Source organism: Prunus avium, chromosome 3 (assembly GCF_965620075.1).
Source record: "Prunus avium chromosome 3, drPruAviu1.hap1.1, whole genome shotgun sequence".
Lineage (NCBI taxonomy): Eukaryota > Viridiplantae > Streptophyta > Magnoliopsida > Rosales > Rosaceae > Prunus > Prunus avium.
In genome coordinates, this window is record NC_142286.1 from 21,582,300 (window position 1) to 21,602,722 (window position 20,423).

The 20,423-nt window shown below is 39.5% G+C and overlaps 1 protein-coding gene and 1 non-coding gene across 2 annotated transcripts; one reads left to right on the forward strand and one right to left on the reverse strand.

Annotated features, from left to right (window-relative positions):
- Window positions 1-6,897: 6,897 nt before the first annotated feature.
- On the reverse strand, window positions 6,898-8,965 carry LOC148295738 (uncharacterized). The gene is made up of 3 exons (XM_088250038.1): window positions 8,559-8,965; window positions 8,036-8,168; window positions 6,898-7,900 (listed from the first exon to the last, which is right to left on the reverse strand). Exons 1-3 carry the CDS (start codon window positions 8,963-8,965, stop codon window positions 6,905-6,907), a joined length of 1,536 nt encoding a protein of 511 aa, XP_088106164.1. The 3' UTR covers window positions 6,898-6,904.
- Window positions 8,966-11,693: 2,728 nt separating this feature from the next.
- On the forward strand, window positions 11,694-11,800 carry LOC148295739 (small nucleolar RNA R71). Its single transcript, XR_015834860.1, has one exon. It is a non-coding gene; the product is annotated as a small nucleolar RNA R71 (small nucleolar RNA).
- Window positions 11,801-20,423: the final 8,623 nt, after the last annotated feature.

A 20,423-nucleotide genomic window follows, 5' to 3' on the forward strand; every position in this document is an offset into this window, starting at 1 on the left:
GGGCAACATCATAATATGGTGGGAGGAGTCATTTGGTGAGTTTTGAGGGAAATCCAATCGCTGGAAGTATGGAATACACCAACCACTCCAATTAGGAACGAACTGCCGTTGAAATTGAATTATCCAATTTCTCACACGTATTGATTTCTGATCGAGCCCAAAACTTGGGCAACATCATAATATGGTGGGAGGAGTCATTTGGTGAGTTTTGAGAGAAATCCAATTGCTAGAAGTATGGAATACACCAACCACTCCAATTAGGAAAGAACTGTCGTTGAAATCGAATTGACCAATTTCTCACACCTGTTGAATTCGGATCGAGCCCAAAACTTGGGCAACATCATAATGTGGTGGGAGGAGTCATTTGGTGAGTTTTGAGAGAAATCCAATCGCTAGAAGTATGTAATACACCAACCACTCCAATTAGAAACGAACTGCCGTTGAACTTGAATTGTCCAATTTGGAACACCCATTGATTTCGGATCGAGCCCAAAACTTGTGCAACATCATAATATGGTGGGAGGAGTCATTTGGTGAGTTTTGAGTGAAATCCAATCGCTAGAAGTATGGAACACACCAACCACTCCAATTTGGAACGAACTGCCAATGAACTTGAATTGTCTAATTTCGAACACCTATTGATTTCGGATCGAGCCCAAAACTTGGGAAACAACTTAATATGGTGGGAGGAGTCATTTGGTGAGTTTTGAGTGAAATCCGATCGCTAGAAGTATGGAATACACCAACCACTCCAATTAGGAACGAACTGCCGTTGAACTTGAATTGTCCAATTTGGAACACCTATTGATTTCGGATCGAGCCCAAAACTTGGGCAACATCATAATATGGTGGGAGGAGTCATTTGGTGAGTTTTGAGTGAAATCCAATCGCTAGAAGTATGGAAAACGCCAACCACTCCAATTAGGAACGAACTGCCGTTGAACTTGAATTGTCCAATTTCTCACATCTATTGATTTCGGATCGAGCCCAAAACTTGGGCAACGTAATAATATGGTGGTAAGAGTCATTTGGTGACTTTTGAGTGAAATCCAATCGCCAGAACTATGGAATACACCAACCACTCCAATTTGGAACGAACTGCCGTTGAACTTGAATTGTCCAATTTGGAACACCTATTGATTTCGGATCGAGCCCAAAACTTGGGCAACATCATAACATGGTGGGAGGAGTCATTTGGTGAGTTTTGGGTGAAATCCGATTGCTAGAAGTATGGAATACACCAACCACTCCAATTAGGAATGAACTGCCGTTGAACTTGAATTGTCCAATTTGGAACACCTATTGATTTCGGATCGACCCCAAAACTTGGGCAACATCATAATATGGTGGGAGGAGTCATTTGGTGAGTTTTGAGTGAAATCCAATCGCTAGAAGTGTGTTATACACCAACCACTCCAATTTGGAACGAACTGCCGTTGAACTTGAATTGTCCAATTTCTCAAACCTATTGATTTCGGATCGAACCCAAAACTTGGCCAACAACATAATATGGTGGGAGGAGTCATTTGGTGAGTTTTGAGTGAAATCCAATCGCCAGAACTATGGAATACACCAACCACTCCAATTTGGAACGAACTTCCGTTGAACTTGAATTGTCCAATTTGGAACACCTATTGATTTCGGATCGAGCCCAAAACTTGGGCAACATCATAATATGGTGGGAGGAGTCATTTGGTGAGTTTTGAGCGAAATCCAATCGCTAGAAGTATGGAATACACCAACCACTCCAATTCGGAAAGAACTGTCGTTGAAATTGAATTGACCAATTTCTCACACCTATTGATTTCGGATCGAGCCCAAAACATGGGCAACATCATAATATGGTGGGAGGAGTCATTTGGTGAGTTTGGACAGAAATCCAATCACTAGAAGTATGGAATCCACCAACCACTCCAGTTAGGAACGAACTGCCGTTGAACTTGAATTGTCCAATTTCTCACACCTATTGATTTCGGATCGAGCCCCGAACTTGGGCAACATCATAATATGGTGGGAGGAGTCATTTGGTGAGTTTTGAGTGAAATCCAGTTGGTAGAAGTATGGAATACCCCAACCACTCCAATTAGGAACGAACTGCCGTAGAACTTGAATTGTCCAATTTCTCACACCTATTGATTTCAGATCGAGCCCAAAACTTGGGCAACATCATAATATGGTGGGAGGAGTCATTTGGTGAGTTTTGAGTGAAATCCAATCGCTAGAAGTATGGAATACACCAACCACTCCAATTAGAAACGAACTGCCGTTGAACTTGAATTGTCCAATTTGGAACACCTATTGATTTCGGATCGAGCCCCAAACTTGGGCAACATCATAATATGGTGGGAGGAATCATTTGGTGAGTTTTGAGTGAAATCCAATTGCTAGAAGTATGGAATACCCCAACCACTCCAATTAGGATCGAACTGCCGTTGAACTCAATGGCAGCCATCATTTCTTCTTCTTCTTGGTCTGAACTTGCTTCCGAATTTGAAAGTGAAGAACCGGGAAGTTCAGTGTGGAGAGCAAGACTTGTAAATGTAGCAAGAGCTTGCTCTTTTGCAGTTGACAACTCCCTTTCTAGACGATTCTGAATTTCAGAGGTCACTCGTCTGGGTTGCAATGATGGTCCTGCGTTCAAAGATCTAGAACGTTGGAACGAAGACCTCACTTGTTCAAGTAATGGATTTTTAGACATAAACTACCTGAAACAGAAAATTAGATTAATTAGAAACACTAAAAAGAATAGGGTAACCTTGGGCACATAACCAGGGAAGAACTTTCGTTCAGTCCCCGGCAACGGCGACAAAATTTGTTGTTAATAATATGTTAACTCGCAATTGTACGGGGCAATTAGTAGTATAGCAAGACAAGTACGAGGTCGTACCCACGAAGACTGAGAAGTTCAAATTAGTTATGTACTTTAGATTACCAAATTCAAGAAGTTAGGAAGTTAAATCTAAAACAGAATTTAAAGCAAGAGTGAGTTTGAAAACAAATGCAGCAAGATTAAAATGAACTTTGAAGTGAGAATGCTTGTGATTATAGAAAGAAATGAACAAACTGAAATTGCAACGGAAAGCAAGTAAACAAAAGTAACAAAGGGTGGTTTTGAAAGTTAAAACACAGGTTTGGAGACTAGGGCATTCGATTCACCATAACAATTCAATTCTGGGTTATAAAGATTCAAGTAACAAGTCTAATTCAGATTCAAAGATTGATTCTAGCTAAAGTATGATTAGGCCATGGTGTTTGGTCCTAACCTTGTGTTCCTAATTCCCTAATTTGATCATTTGTTGTCTAACCTAAAATTAAGCATTAGGAACCCATTAAGCATAGAAGAACATTTTAAACAACCAAGTATGTATCTAATCCCTGTTGTCGAATGTCCATACATACTCTTCCTATTCATAGTTCAATTCGAATTAAAGCATGGTGTATACTCTTAATTCAAACCAAGATAGTTAACAAACAAGTTCTAATGGTGATCAATCATTCAAACAAGCATGTTAACTTATAAGCATAATGAATAAGAACATGAATCATGAATCAAACTTGAAACTCCAAACTTATAAACCCAGAATATTCATGTTAGGTTACATCGAAGCCCTAGTTATGGATTTAGCTACTCATAATGGAAAAGAGACTTGAACAGAAATGAGAAAACATAATGAATGCAATAAGAGTAGAAAAACCCTTTTTCTGAAGTTCTTGTGGTGTCCAAGGCTTCTCCAAGTGCTTCTCCACTTCTAATGCTTCTCCAAGAGCTTCCCCACTTCTAGAAAGATGTATGAAGGATATGGAGGTGATTTTGGATGAGTTTGAGTGAGTGGTGATGGCTAAGGAAGATGAAATTCGTAGGGAAATGGAAGAGAAGTTTGCTGGAGTTGTTTTGGTGATTGTTGGAGTGTTTGGGATTGTGAGAGTGTTTGAGGATGGTTGGAGTGAATTGTGGGGGTTGTGAACCTCAGGATTTGTTGTGTCTTGAATGTGGAATGGATGTGGTATTTATAGGGAGAGGGGAGTGATAAATCTGAATTCAATATGGCTAATGCATACAACACTTGCATTATAAAAGATGAATTGGTTGATGCACTTCACTAATGCATACAACACTTGCATTATAAAATCTGAATTGGTTGATGCACTTCAGCAATAAATCCCACCAGCAGCCCTAGCTCATCTTCATGTCACCATGACCAAGCTTCCAACCAGCTACAATAGCTCATGCCTAGCTCACCATGACCAAGCTTCCAACCAGCTCATCCTGAGGTCAGCATGACTAGCAACTTCAAGGGCTTACAACTTGGGCTAGGCTGAATCAAATGAAGACTTTAAGATGTCCATTGTGAAGTTCAGAATGTGTATGATCCAACCACACAAGTATTGGCCCAATCCAAGTTCGGAGGAGGAAGTTAAGGCCGAAACAAATTGCTAACTCAGTTTGCTCGCTGACAAAATCCATCCTGAGCATGGTTCTGTGTTTGCTAGGTGACGGACTCCAGATTTATCCAATGAGGCTGAATTGTGGATATGTTATAGTACACACCCATTGGAACAACTTTCATGAAGAATGTTGCCTCATCCGAGCTATGTAGGTTGCTGAAACAAAGCTTGCAATATGACCTACGGAACTGGACTGGCAGGGGGCTGTAGCCAAAATGAGTTTGTCTTTAAGCTCTTCTTCTCTTCATCCAAATTAGGCCTTAACATGCATGAATTGCATGAATTATGCTCTCTTGCTCTTTTGGCCTACAAAACACACAAAGGGAGGCAAATAACTCAAAATTATAAGAAACTAAGCAAAAGAAGTAAGTAAATTGGGCATGTATATGTATGAAATTATGAGCTTAACACACCCCCAAACTTAGATTTTGCTAGTCCTCGAGCAAAACAAAAGAGAAACAAAGATAAAAACAAAACAAGAAGTTAACTAGACCACTTTCGTAGGTAACTCGATTGCATTGAGCGTATGCAACAAGCCTTTAAACCTCTAGGCATCCCTAGTAGGAGGAGTTGTGTCTCCTGAGGGTTTAACAGATACGATACCCACAAACGTTTTTCTAACTCTACAAAACAAAATGGTTAGAAAAACAACTTTGAAATCAACTAATGAAAATGAAAGAAAGTTTTAGTCATACCTTCAACACCATAGAGTTGCCAAGATAGGTCATCAATTAGTGTGTACAAGTGGAAGCTATAGCTCAAAGGCACACAGTTTCAAAGCAAGCACACTCAAACCTTGAATAGAGAACATGCTTCGACTCTAATTCTCACAGATAACACTCAATCACTCAGAACCTATGTTTTAATTCTCTCAAGAAAGCATAAGTGAGTGTATGAAATAGAAGCACAAATTTGGTTAGATCTCATGAAAGGAATTAAATACTAAGAATAGAGATACACACATACTTACCAGCACCCATGAATACATCCTCAAAGATCAGCTAGGTCTTTCACAATGTTGTAATGAAAGGCTAAGGTTTAGGGGAAATGGAAGAATTGGAAGGAAAAACAAATAACTTAAGAACATACCAAGGTTGCATGCTTCATTAATCTGCAAGGCATCATTGATTTAGATTGGCATGGCAGCAAACTTCATGGTATCACCTGGCATGGACTTTATTTTTCACACTTAGATCAAATCGAAACACTTTCATCTTCGTTGATTTGATCTGCATCTTCATTAACTTCATTGCACAGATTCACACCAAATTTCATTTAGGTACACGGCAGCAACTTCCTTGCATCAAACTTTATCTTGGCACACCTTGGTATATTTCTAAGTTATAGGGTATGGCTACAAGAGGTTAAGTATCTCAGATTGAGATACAAAGGTAGGGAAAATGATGAGGGTGATAAAAGAAAAGGCTTTGAGTGTTTGGCTTCAAGAGGGCTAATGGAACACACATATGGGTAGGGTGAAAAGAAAGCATATAGAATGGTTATACACACATAGCCTAGCATCACTTCAATGAGTTCATTCATGAATGAGAGCAAGCATATGATATCTGCAAAAGAGAATCATCCTTAGTATTCGATCAAAATGAAATGATGAGATCAATTAGAGTGAATTGAAGAAAATAAGTATGGATGAGAAATAGAACACTTTAAACCCTCTCAAGAAAGCAATTAGGCTCGATATAGCTCACTAGGGTAGTCTCCACTATTTTCCTTCAAGAATTTGAGCATGGTACTTTAGCCACCAGAATTCTAAGAGCCAAAGCTTTGTGAAGTGCAAAATTCTGATATGAAAACCTCAATGGCAGCTCCATAGCATCGATTGTATGACATTTAGAAAAAAAAAAAATTAGTGACAAATGAACGAAAATTGAAACACAAATGAATGAAATTTGAAAACCTTCCCCCCAGACCTGAATTAAACATTGTCCTCAATGTGAAAGCATACAAAAGATGATTGAGAACAAACAAATGATAAAGGGAAAAGTTTAGAAGAAGGTTTAGGAAAAATATAAAAAAAAATAAATGAATATATAAGCAACTCATGGATGACCAGTTAAGGGCCTCAGAAAACACAGCCAGGGGATCCGGGAAGGTTGGAGGGGTCACAATGGTCCCGCTTAAAACCCAAACTTCTTAGACACCGAAGGTGTCGCCTAAAGAACTCCTAGACACTGTATTGACGGAGGTGCTCACTGGGGTTACCAAAAGTTAGCTTATATGAAATTTTTTTTTTTTTTTTTTTTTTAATTTTTATATTTATTTATTTATAAAAAGGAACAGAAACTTAAAAATAAAAACAAAACAAGTAAAGAGAAAGGATTGAAATGCTTCCCCTTGATGCGATTAGGTCGATTGCTACCAAGCACCTTCTTCTTGAACACATGGGTTGCCTCCCAAGAAGCGCCTTAGTTACTGTCTTGGCAAGACATTGTGCAATCAGCTAAGTTGATGGTACGAAGGGAAGTTGATCTACCACATGGCCAGTTTGGATGCCAGCTGAAACTCCCTCATAGAATGGCTTTAAACGTTGTCCATTTACTTTGAAAGTCGAGCCATCTTTAGGGTTTTGAATCTCCACAGCTCCATAGGGAGAAACATTGACCACGGTGAATGGGCCTTGCCATCTAGACTTCAATTTTCCTGGAAAGAGACGCAAACGTGAGTTAAACAAAAGAACTGACATACCTTTGGAGAACTCTTTCCGTTGAATGTTTCTGTCATGGTAACTCTTGGTTCGTTCTTTGTAAAGCTTTGCATTCTCATAAGACTCATGTCTAATTTCTTCCAATTCATTGAGCTGAAACTTTCTTGCATGGCCTGCCTTGTCTAGATCAAAATTTAACTTCTTGATGGCCCAAAAAGCATTGTGTTCAAGCTCCATTGGCAGGTGACAAGCTTTCCCAAACACAAGACGATAAGGGCTCATTCCAATGGGAGTCTTATATGCAGTCCTATAAGCCCATAATGAATCATTGAGCTTAGCTGCCCAATCTTTCCTTGTATTGTTCACCACCTTCTCCAGGATGTGCTTAATTTCTCTATTGCTTATTTCCACTTGACCAGAAGTTTGCGGATGATATGGTGTAGAGACTCGATGGGTGATGTTGTACTTCTTCATGAGTGCTTCGAATGGCTTGTTACAGAAGTGGCTGCCTCCATCACTAATGACAGCCCTTGGAGTACCAAACCTTGTGAAAATATTATCCTTCAAGAACTTCAGCACCACCTTATAATCATTGGTTTTGGTGGCTATGGCTTCCACCCATTTAGACACATAATCAACAGCAACAAGTATGTAAGTATAACCAAAGGAAGATGGGAATGGTCCCATGAAATCAATACCCCACACATCGAAGAGCTCCACAACAAGTATGTTATTCAATGGCATTTCATTCCTGCGACTTATGTTCCCCATCCTTTGGCACCTATCACACTTAACACAAAAATTAAATGCATCTTTAAATAGAGTGGGCCAAAAGAAACCAGATTGCAGAATTTTAAGTGCTGTTTTCTTAGCTCCAAAGTGACCTCCACAGGCCAATTCGTGGCTATGCCTAAGTATGCTTTCTTGCTCTTCTTCTGGAACACATCTTCTGATGAGTTGATCCGGGCAATGCTTGAATAAGAAAGGTTCATCCCATACATAATGTTTCACCATGGAAAAGAACTTCTTCTTATCCTGAGAAGTTAGATCATTTCTAAGAACACCACAAGCAAGATAATTAACAAAATCAGCATACCATGGCTCTTTGACTTGGGCAGCATATAGTTGTTCATCAGGGAAAGTCTCATTCAAGGGTAGCACAGCTCCTCCTTTTTCTTCAACCACAATTCTGCTCAAATGATCAGCTACCACATTCTCACATCCCTTCTTATCTCGAATCTCCAAATCGAATTCTTGCAGCAAGAGAATCCATCTAATCAAGCGTGGTTTGGCATCCTTCTTAGTGAGCAAGTATCTAAGGGCTGCATGGTCAGAATAAACAATTACTTTAGAACCAACAAGGTAAGAACGAAATTTTTCTAAAGCAAAAACCACAGCAAGCAACTCCTTCTCTGTTGTGGAGTAGTTGATTTGAGCATCATTCAAGGTCCGGCTAGCATAATGAATCACATGGGGCAGCTTGTTCTTCTTTTGACCTAAAACTGCACCAATAGCAAAGTCAGAGGCATCACACATTATTTCAAATGGTAAAGACCAATCCGGAGCTATGATAATAGGGGCTGAAGTTAGCTCCCTCTTCAAGGTAGAAAAAGCTTCCATGCAAGCTTCATTAAACTCAAAAACAGCATCCTTAGCAAGGAGATTACACAATGGCCTTGTAATGCTTGAGAAATTTTTGATGAACCTTCTATAGAATCCAGCATGACCTAGAAAGCTTCTAATTCCTTTAACAGAGGTAGGGGGTGGAAGATTTGAGATGAGATCGATCTTGGCTTTATCCACTTCGATTCCCTTGCTTGAAATCACATGGCCTAGCACAATGCCTTGTCTCACCATGAAGTGACACTTCTCCCAATTCAAAATCAGATTTGTTTCCTGGCATCTTTTAAGCACTAGAGACAAGTGGTGAAGACAATTATCAAAAGAGGAACCAAAAACTGAAAAATCATCCATAAATACCTCAATGAATCGTTCCACCATATCTGAAAAGATTGACATCATGCATCTTTGGAAAGTTGCTGGGGCATTGCACAAACCGAATGGCATCCTTCTATAAGCAAACGTACCAAATGGGCATGTGAATGTGGTTTTCTCTTGGTCTTCCGGAGCAATGGGAATTTGATTATAACCTGAAAAACCATCAAGAAAACAATAGTAAGCATGGCCAGATAAACGTTCAAGCATTTGATCAATAAAAGGTAAGGGGAAATGATCTTTTCTAGTGGATGTGTTCAACTTCCTGTAATCAATGCAAACTCTCCAACCAGTGACAGTTCGTGTAGGAACTAGCTCATTCTTCTCATTCTTCACAACGGTGATTCCGGACTTCTTTGGAACAACTTGCACAGGGCTCACCCACTTAGAATCTGAAATTGGGTAGATGATTCCTACATCGAGTAGCTTTAAAACTTCAGCTCTAACCACCTCTTTCATGTTGGGATTTAGCCTCCTTTGGGCATCACGAGATGGTTTGCTGTCTTCTTCCATTAAAATCCGGTGCATGCACATGGTTGGACTAATTCCTTTGATGTCTGCTATGGTCCACCCAATGGCTGTTTTATGCTCTTTTAGAACTTTAATTAAGCTCTCTTCTTCATGTGAGGAGAGACCTGCAGCAATTATAACAGGGAGAGTTTCGTTAGCACCCAAATATGTATATTTAAGATTATTGGGAAGAGGTTTAAGTTCTAGCTTTGGTGGGATGACAATGGATGGCTCCAATTTCGTGGATGATGGTCCAAGAGGCTCGATTGGTGGCCTAAAGGATGGTGGGTATGGCGGAAACACTTCTAAGGCAGCCACCACTTCTTGGAACTCCGGTTCACAAAGATCTTCCTCTTCTTGTGTTAAGACAGCTTCTAGAGCATCATTAGACTTTCTCTGCAAAATTTTGGAAGAAACCTCATGATCCACAACATCAATTGAAAAGCAAGAATCAAGAGAGATGGAAGGTTGAGATAGAGCATTAAGCATTTTAAATTCAACAGTTTCACCCAAAACAGTCATGGAGAGGGTGCTATCTTTCACTTTGATGATTGTGTCTGCAGTGGCCATGAATGGTCTGCCTAGGAGAATGGGATCAACACGATCTCCATTTGGATTGTCTTCCATGTCCATCACTACAAAATTAGCAGGGAGAATTAGTGTATTAACTTGAACTAGAATATCTTCTACAATACCTTTTGGATATTTTATAGAATGATCAGCTAGTTCAAGTCGCATTGAAGTCTTCTTCATCCCTTCTAAGCCAAGCTCTTGATAAACTGAATATGGCAAAACATTGATGCTTGCTCCCAAGTCCAACATGGCTCTTCCAACCTTCTTGCCTCCAATGTTAATGGGAATGTCAAAGCTGCCAGGATCATCTAGTTTTGGTGGAAGCTTCCTTTGCAATACAGCACTTACATTCTGGTCGAGCTTTACTCCTTCATTTGGAGCGAAATTGAGCTTGTGAGTTTTCAAGTCCTTGATGAATTTTCCATATGCAGGAATCTGTTCAATAAGATCAAGCAAAGGCAAATTGATATTAACTTTACTCAAAATATCATAAATCTCTTTAAAAGCCTTATCTTGCTTTGCTTTCTTAAGACGGCCTGGAAATGGAATCTGTGGAACATATGGAGCGGGTGGCACGTATCTATCTTCTTGAAGATGTGGTGGCACAAATTTGTCATCCCTTTTATGCAATTGGAATTGATCGGATTTCTGAGAATCTGATTTGGCCTTAGGAGCAGATTGAGAAGTTTTGAGTTGTTCTCCTTCCGTAGCCATGGTCTCCTCGTCTTTATCTTCTACAATCACAACATCATTTGAAAGATTAGAATCATCTTTATTATCAATGATCTTACCTGATCTGAGCACATGAATGGCCTTGGCTTCTGGGTTTTTTGGATTGATCTCAGTTTGGCTTGGCCATTTCCCAGGCACTCTTTGAGTTATTTCAGCAGCTATTTGGCCTAATTGGACTTCCAATTTGGAGATGGCAGCTTGTGTAGTTTGCTGAAAATTGGATTGGTTGATTGCCATCTGCTTCACTATATCTTCCAATGATGATGATGATTGTTGTGGCCTTTGGAATGAAGGGGGATTTGCTTGATTCTGGGTATTTCTCCATGAAAAGTTTGGATGATTCCTCCAACCTGGATTATAACTTTGAGAGTATGGATCATTTCTTGGACCTTGGTTGTAGGAATTTACCAACTTAGCTTGCTCTTGCACAAATTCTGGATATCCAGCCCCAAGTGGACAAGCTGTGGTAGCATGGTCATGAGATTCACAAATGCTACACACTTCCTTCGGAGGGCTTCTTGAGTTTAATGCAAGAAGAGCATCTAGCTTTTGTTCCAGTTTTGAAATCTGCACACTAGAAGCATCATTAGAACCACTAATAACACGTTTACCTCTTGTATCCGTATGTTGGGTCTCCATTGCTATCTCCTCAAAGAGTTCGTACGTTTCTTCTGGAGTTTTGGTTTTAAAAGAACCACCTGCAAAATTGGTGACTATATTATGACTAGAAGGGGTTAGTCCTTTATAAAACATACGCATTTGAAGCTTTAATGGAATCCCATGATGAGGACATTGGTTGAGCAACCCATTGAATTTCTCCCATGCTTCACAAAACGATTCATCATCTTGCTGTGCAAATAACAAGATCTTGTCCCTAAGCATGTCGGTCTTTTGCGTGGAGAAGTATTTTTCCAGGAACTTCTTTTGAATGGCAGACCATGTAGTGAGTGAACCAGGCTTCAAAGAATTCAACCAATGCTTCGCCTTATCCTTTAAAGTGTATGGAAACACTCTCATTCGAAGTTGATCTTCTGTCACACCTGTCAAGGGAAAAGAACTCACAACATTAAAAATATCCTTTATATGAGTCAATGGATCTTCATTAGGTAAACCATAAAAGGAAGGCAGCATATTAAGATGAGAAGATTTAAGCTCATAATTTCGAGCTACAGTGGGCAGCAAAATGCTTGAAGGAGATGCTGGAATTGTTGGGATATCAAGTTCTCCCATGAACTCAATGGCAGCCATCATTTCTTCTTCTTCTTGGTCTGAACTTGCTTCCGAATTTGAAAGTGAAGAACCGGGAAGTTCAGTGTGGAGAGCAAGACTTGTAAATGTAGCAAGAGCTTGCTCTTTTGCAGTTGACAACTCCCTTTCTAGACGATTCTGAATTTCAGAGGTCACTCGTCTGGGTTGCAATGATGGTCCTGCGTTCAAAGATCTAGAACGTTGGAACGAAGACCTCACTTGTTCAAGTAATGGATTTTTAGACATAAACTACCTGAAACAGAAAATTAGATTAATTAGAAACACTAAAAAGAATAGGGTAACCTTGGGCACATAACCAGGGAAGAACTTTCGTTCAGTCCCCGGCAACGGCGACAAAATTTGTTGTTAATAATATGTTAACTCGCAATTGTACGGGGCAATTAGTAGTATAGCAAGACAAGTACGAGGTCGTACCCACGAAGACTGAGAAGTTCAAATTAGTTATGTACTTTAGATTACCAAATTCAAGAAGTTAGGAAGTTAAATCTAAAACAGAATTTAAAGCAAGAGTGAGTTTGAAAACAAATGCAGCAAGATTAAAATGAACTTTGAAGTGAGAATGCTTGTGATTATAGAAAGAAATGAACAAACTGAAATTGCAACGGAAAGCAAGTAAACAAAAGTAACAAAGGGTGGTTTTGAAAGTTAAAACACAGGTTTGGAGACTAGGGCATTCGATTCACCATAACAATTCAATTCTGGGTTATAAAGATTCAAGTAACAAGTCTAATTCAGATTCAAAGATTGATTCTAGCTAAAGTATGATTAGGCCATGGTGTTTGGTCCTAACCTTGTGTTCCTAATTCCCTAATTTGATCATTTGTTGTCTAACCTAAAATTAAGCATTAGGAACCCATTAAGCATAGAAGAACATTTTAAACAACCAAGTATGTATCTAATCCCTGTTGTCGAATGTCCATACATACTCTTCCTATTCATAGTTCAATTCGAATTAAAGCATGGTGTATACTCTTAATTCAAACCAAGATAGTTAACAAACAAGTTCTAATGGTGATCAATCATTCAAACAAGCATGTTAACTTATAAGCATAATGAATAAGAACATGAATCATGAATCAAACTTGAAACTCCAAACTTATAAACCCAGAATATTCATGTTAGGTTACATCGAAGCCCTAGTTATGGATTTAGCTACTCATAATGGAAAAGAGACTTGAACAGAAATGAGAAAACATAATGAATGCAATAAGAGTAGAAAAACCCTTTTTCTGAAGTTCTTGTGGTGTCCAAGGCTTCTCCAAGTGCTTCTCCACTTCTAATGCTTCTCCAAGAGCTTCCCCACTTCTAGAAAGATGTATGAAGGATATGGAGGTGATTTGGGATGAGTTTGAGTGAGTGGTGATGGCTAAGGAAGATGAAATTCGTAGGGAAATGGAAGAGAAGTTTGCTGGAGTTGTTTTGGTGATTGTTGGAGTGTTTGGGATTGTGAGAGTGTTTGAGGATGGTTGGAGTGAATTGTGGGGGTTGTGAACCTCAGGATTTGTTGTGTCTTGAATGTGGAATGGATGTGGTATTTATAGGGAGAGGGGAGTGATAAATCTGAATTCAATATGGCTAATGCATACAACACTTGCATTATAAAAGATGAATTGGTTGATGCACTTCACTAATGCATACAACACTTGCATTATAAAATCTGAATTGGTTGATGCACTTCAGCAATAAATCCCACCAGCAGCCCTAGCTCATCTTCATGTCACCATGACCAAGCTTCCAACCAGCTACAATAGCTCATGCCTAGCTCACCATGACCAAGCTTCCAACCAGCTCATCCTGAGGTCAGCATGACCAGCAACTTCAAGGGCTTACAACTTGGGCTAGGCTGAATCAAATGAAGACTTTAAGATGTCCATTGTGAAGTTCAGAATGTGTATGATCCAACCACACAAGTATTGGCCCAATCCAAGTTCGGAGGAGGAAGTTAAGGCCGAAACAAATTGCTAACTCAGTTTGCTCGCTGACAAAATCCATCCTGAGCATGGTTCTGTGTTTGCTAGGTGACGGACTCCAGATTTATCCAATGAGGCTGAATTTTGGATATGTTATAGTACACACCCATTGGAACAACTTTCATGAAGAATGTTGCCTCATCCGAGCTATGTAGGTTGCTGAAACAAAGCTTGCAATATGACCTACGGAACTGGACTGGCAGGGGGCTGTAGCCAAAATGAGTTTGTCTTTAAGCTCTTCTTCTCTTCATCCAAATTAGGCCTTAACATGCATGAATTGCATGAATTATGCTCTCTTGCTCTTTTGGCCTACAAAACACACAAAGGGAGGCAAATAACTCAAAATTATAAGAAACTAAGCAAAAGAAGTAAGTAAATTGGGCATGTATATGTATGAAATTATGAGCTTAACAAGGAGTCATTTGGTGCCTTTTGAGTGAAATCCAATCACTAGAAGTATGGAATACACTAACCACTCCAATTAGGAACGAACTGACGTTGAACTTGAATTGTCCAATTTCTCACACCTATTGATTTCGGATCGAGCCCCAAATCTGGGCAACATCATAATATGGTGGGAGGAGTCATTTGGTGAGTTTTGAGTGAAATCCAATTGCTAGAAGTATGGAATACCCCAACCACTCCAATTAGGAACGAACTGCCGTTGAACTTGAATTGCCCAATTTCTCACACCTATTGATTTCGGATCGAGCCCAAAACTTGGGCAACATCATAATATGGTGGGAGGAGTCATTTGGTGAGTTTTGAGTGAAATCCAATCGCTAGAAGTATGGAATACACCAACCACTCCAATTAGGAACGAACTGCCGTTGAACTTGAATTGTCCAATTTCTCACACCTGTTGATTTCGGATCGAGCCCAAAACTTGGGCAACATCATAATATGGTCGGAGGAGTCATTTGGTGAGTTTTGAGTGAAATCCAATCGCTAGAAGTATGGAATACACCAACCACTCCAATTAGGAACGAACTGCCGTTGAAGTTGAATTGTCCAATTTCTCACACCTATTGATTTCGGATCGAGCGCAAAACTTGGGCAACAACATAATATGGGGGGAGGAGTCATTTGGTGAGTTTGAAGAGAAATCCAATCACTAGAAGTATGGAATACACCAACCACTCCAATTAGGAACGAACTGCCGTTGAACTTGAATTGTCCAATTTGGAAGACCTATTGATTTCGGATCGAGGCCAAAACTTGAGCAACATCATAATATGGTGGGTGGAGTCATTTGGTGAGTTTGGAGAGAAATCCAATCACTAGAAGTATGGAATACACCAACCACTCCAATTAGGAACGAACTGCCGTTGAACTTGAATTGTCCAATTTCTCACACCTATTGATTTCGGATCGAGCCCCAAATCTGGGCAACATCATAATATGGTGGGAGGAGTCATTTGGTTAGTTTTGAGTGAAATCCAATTGCTAGAAGTATGGAATACCCCAACCACTCCAATTAGGAACGAACTGCCGTTGAACTTGAATTGTCCAATTTCTCACACCTATTGATTTCGGATCGAGCCCAAAACTTGGGCAACATCATAATATGGTGGGAGGAGTCATTTGGTGAGTTTTGAGTGAAATCCAATCGCTAGAAGTATGGAATACCCCAACCACTCCAATTAGGAACGAACTGCCGTTGAACTTGAATTGTCCAATTTCTCACACCTGTTGATTTCGGATCGAGCCCAAAACTTGGGCAACATCATAATATGGTCGGAGGAGTCATTTGGTGAGTTTTGAGTGAAATCCAATCGCTAGAAGTATGGAATACACCAACCACTCCAATTAGGAACGAACTGCCGTTGAAGTTGAATTGTCCAATTTCTCACACCTATTGATTTCGGATCGAGCCCAAAAGTTGGGCAACAACATAATATGGGGGGAGGAGACATTTGTTGAGTTTGAAGAGAAATCCAATCACTAGAAGTATGGAATACTGTTGAGCCTATTCCTAACAACTAAAATGAGTTATTAAAAATAGAAACTTCAATTCTCGCAAGTGCACGAACCATTTATAGTATAGCTTTTGAAATACGAGGTCGATCCCACGGAGAATGGTAACTTGGTTGCAAGTTAAACTACTTAGAATGATGGAAAAACTGAAAACAAAGAAACAAACTAACTAACAATTGGCAAGGTCTAGGACAGAATCCTAGCACCACACACGCACTCGAATGGGGGGTTTTTGTTGTTTAAATGAAAACAAGAGAATGAAATGGAAGTGCTGGAAGTAAACAATGGCAGCAATGAACAAGTTGTGAAACAATGATTGAGAAGTGTTAGAGCCTTGGAATCTACCACTAGTCTTCCTATCCAAGTTATGAATGCATAGAAATTGACTCAAGCTTCATTAACAATAGATTATCGCATACAAGCCTATGGTATCTAGGTGCAGGATGCATGATTCTCCTAAGGCATGTAATTGTGCATGGTATCTACACAACACGTGATCTCTAATATGCAACCTAAGCATGGTATCTACTTAGAATAAAGCATATAAGAGTCATTAAGTTCCTTGAGAATATGATAATCACACAAGTCCTAGAACATGGTATCTGTCCTAGTCAACCTATGGTTATTAACCCCTTGAATGATTCTTAGGCCATTCATGTGTTGCTTGTGAAAGGAGAGTAGAATTGGTGAATCTAAACCCCTTCCCAACCTGTGCTAGATGCATAAAATCCTAGTTAGCTACTCCAAGAAAACATACATCAAGCACATAATAAGCTGGAGATTAACAACTTGATAATGAAAGCAAGGAAATCAATTAACTATGAAATCATCCATAACATTGAATATTCATGACTAGGGCTTCATCCTAAGCCCTAACAAAATGGATTAGTTAAACATAATTATGAATACAGAAGATAAGAAATACATAGGTAGAATAAAGAGAATAGAAGAACTAGCTGGTGGCAGCAAGGTAGTTTCCAGGACAGCTCCCAGCTCTCCCTCCTTTGCAGCTAGCTCTCTCTCTCTCTTTGTGGTGAATCTGAATGTGTGTATGGAAGTAATGGATGAAGTGAATTGTGTCTGGGATGTGGAATGGAAGTGGTATTTATAGGGAGAAGGAAAGGGGAATTCTGAATTGAATATGACTAATGCATACAACACTTGTATTTAGATAATCAGAATTGGTTGCTGCACTAATAAATCCCACCAGCAGCCATAGGTCATCTTCATGTCAGCATGATCAAGCATCCATCCAGAAACCAATAGCTCATGCCTAGCTCACCATGACCAAGCATCCATCAGCTCATCCTCATGTCAGCATGATGTGTATTTTGATGGGCTCACGGATTGGGTTTGGTTGAATCCAAATATGACTTTAAGATATCCATTTTGAAGTTCAGAATGTCTCTGATCCAACCACACAAGTATTGGCCCAATCCAAGCTCTGATGAAGAAGATAAGTCCGAAATGAACTTCTAACTCAATATCCAGTTTTTGCACGTTTTGCACCATTTTGCTTCAAAAGCAATCTCTTGCTGCCTTCAACCTATAGAACACACAAACATAGGTAAGTGACTTGAAATAAAGAGAAACTAAACAAAATTACTAAGTAACGAAGGCATGCAAATGTGTGAAATTATGAACTTATCAAATACCCCCAAACTTAGACTTTGCTAGTCCTCGAGCAAACAAAATAAAACTACAACTTAGAAAACAGAAAATAAGCAGCTAGCCTTCCAAACAATATCCTCAAAGAATCATCAAAGTATATGGTTCCAAAGAAACACAACAATCACAATCTAAGTTCCACACATGATTCAAGAGTGTGCAAAGCTTACAATGACATCCTTAAGTGTAGTGTGTGAATGCCAAATCAGAACAACACCTGCAACTCAAATAAGTACATGCGCACACACTTAAAGCACAATCAAGAATTTCGAGCCCCATAAGCTCATTATGAAATCAGCTCTCCACAGTAATACCACACATTACCAAGGATCAAAAGGACTTTACAAGGGTTGTAATGAGGCTTAGGGTAGTGGTTGAATGAAAGAGGAGACATGGAGATATAACCACATTTTGAGCACAACTAAAGCATAGGTAAAAGCATGAGAGATTACTGAACTTTGTAACAAGCAAGGAACACATACATGAGCAGATTTTCAACATAATTTCAGCACCTTCAAATGTGTTATTTGGCCTAATTTTGTGGCTCTTTACCCTAGATCACCATGATCTTTCCTTATAACACCCTAGGGCCGTGACTACATTGGTCACACTTCATTACCTCTTTTGATTAGTTAACAATACCCCAAAACTTATTTCTTTTCAACACTTGGGTTACAGCACTAATGACTCACTTTTGCTCCAAAAACCTTGCAATCTTTATGACTCTCCTTTAAAGATAGCTTTAATTGCTCAAAGAATAGGTAAAGATAAGAAACAGAGATTTATTATGGTAGAAATGGTTTACACAAAGAAAGGCTTAACGTAGGCTCAAATGGATTGACTAGGGATGAATACATGTAGAGGGATGGTTAGAAAGGCTCAAACGATTTAAACATGGCCTAAATCACTTCCTAAGCATTGTATGGCAACAGAATGTCTCAAGAGATATTCAAATAAGTTCTAGAGCATGAAACCAAGATCATGAAATAAGCAGAATTGCATAACATCTCCAAGTAGCAAGAAATTGGACTAACTTGGCAAAGTGCTCAATAAGTGCAAGGATGGCATGCAAGACAAAGTTCACTCAGAATCACACATAGGCCTTAAACAATGACTATCAATTTCTGAAAAAACCATATTAGTATTAAATCCAAGTCTTATCATAGGTGTTTGGAAGGATAACGAAACAACACACAAAATCCTGCGTTATTAGACACTAGACACACTTAAAAATTTTAAAATTTGACAATAAAACAACATAACTGAATCCTTCCCCCCAAACTTAAATGAAACATTGTCCTCAATGTTTAGAGTATAAGAACAAGCAATGCCTCATAAATGAAAGGAAAGAAGATAAGGAAAAGACATAACCAAATGTTAGAGTTCAGAAAACAACTCCCCTTTGAAGCGATTAGGACGCAAGCAAGCTCCTTGCACGTTCTATCTTCTCCTCATCACCTTGGGTTGCCTCCCAAGAAGCGCTAAGTTTTATGTCTTCAGCCGGACGTCCAAACTTTGGTGAGCTTCAAGAGAGTGGTGGAGGCTCCTTGAGTGCTTGAGACTCAATATTGGCATCAAAGTTGGCATCAAAGTAAGGTTTCAACCGATGTCCGTTCACCTTGAAGGTGCTGCCATCCTTAATATTTTGAATCTCCACTGCGCCATGATCAAACACATTAGTAATAACAAAAGGGCCAATCCACCGAGAACGAAGCTTACCTGGGAAGAGCTTAAGGCGTGAATTGAATAAGAGAACCTTCTGCCCTTCCTCAAACGTCTTCCTAAGAATCTTCTTGTCATGATACTGCTTTGTTTTCTCCTTATAAAGCTTAGCGTTCTCATACGCCTCATGTCGCAACTCCTCCAACTCATTGAGTTGAAGCCTCCTCTTTTCACCAGCAGCTTTCATGTCAAAATTGAATGCCTTGATCGCCCAATAAGCCCTGTGCTCAAGCTCCACTGGTAAGTGACAAGGTTTACCAAAAACAAGTCTATATGGAGACATACCTATGGGGGTCTTATAAGCTGTCCTATAAGCCCACAATGCATCCTCCAAACGCATGTACCAATCCTTCCTTGTGGTGTTCACTGTCTTCTCAAGTATGTGCTTAATCTCCCTATTGCTTATCTCAACCTGCCCACTAGTTTGAGGATGGTAGGGTGTTGCCACCTTATGCTTGATTCCATACTTCTTCAAGAGTGCTGCAAAAGCTTGGTTAACAAAATGGGAGCCACCATCACTAATGATTGCTCTTGGTGTGCCAAACCTTGTAAAAATATTTCCTCTGAGAAAACTGATCACAATCTTAGCATCATTAGTTCTAGTGGCAATGGCTTCCACCCATTTGGAAACATAATCGACAGCAACTAATATATATTCAAATCCATAAGAAGTAGGAAAAGGGCCCATGAAATCAATTCCCCAAACATCAAATATATCAATGACTAAGATATTAGTGAGAGGCATCTGATTTCTAGCATGCAAATTACCCATCCGTTGGCATCTATCACATGAAGCACAAAATGTATAAGCATCCTTAAAAAGGGTAGGCCAAAAGAAACCTGATTGTAGCACTTTGTTGGCAGTCTTCTTTGCTCCAAAATGGCCTCCGCATGCATGG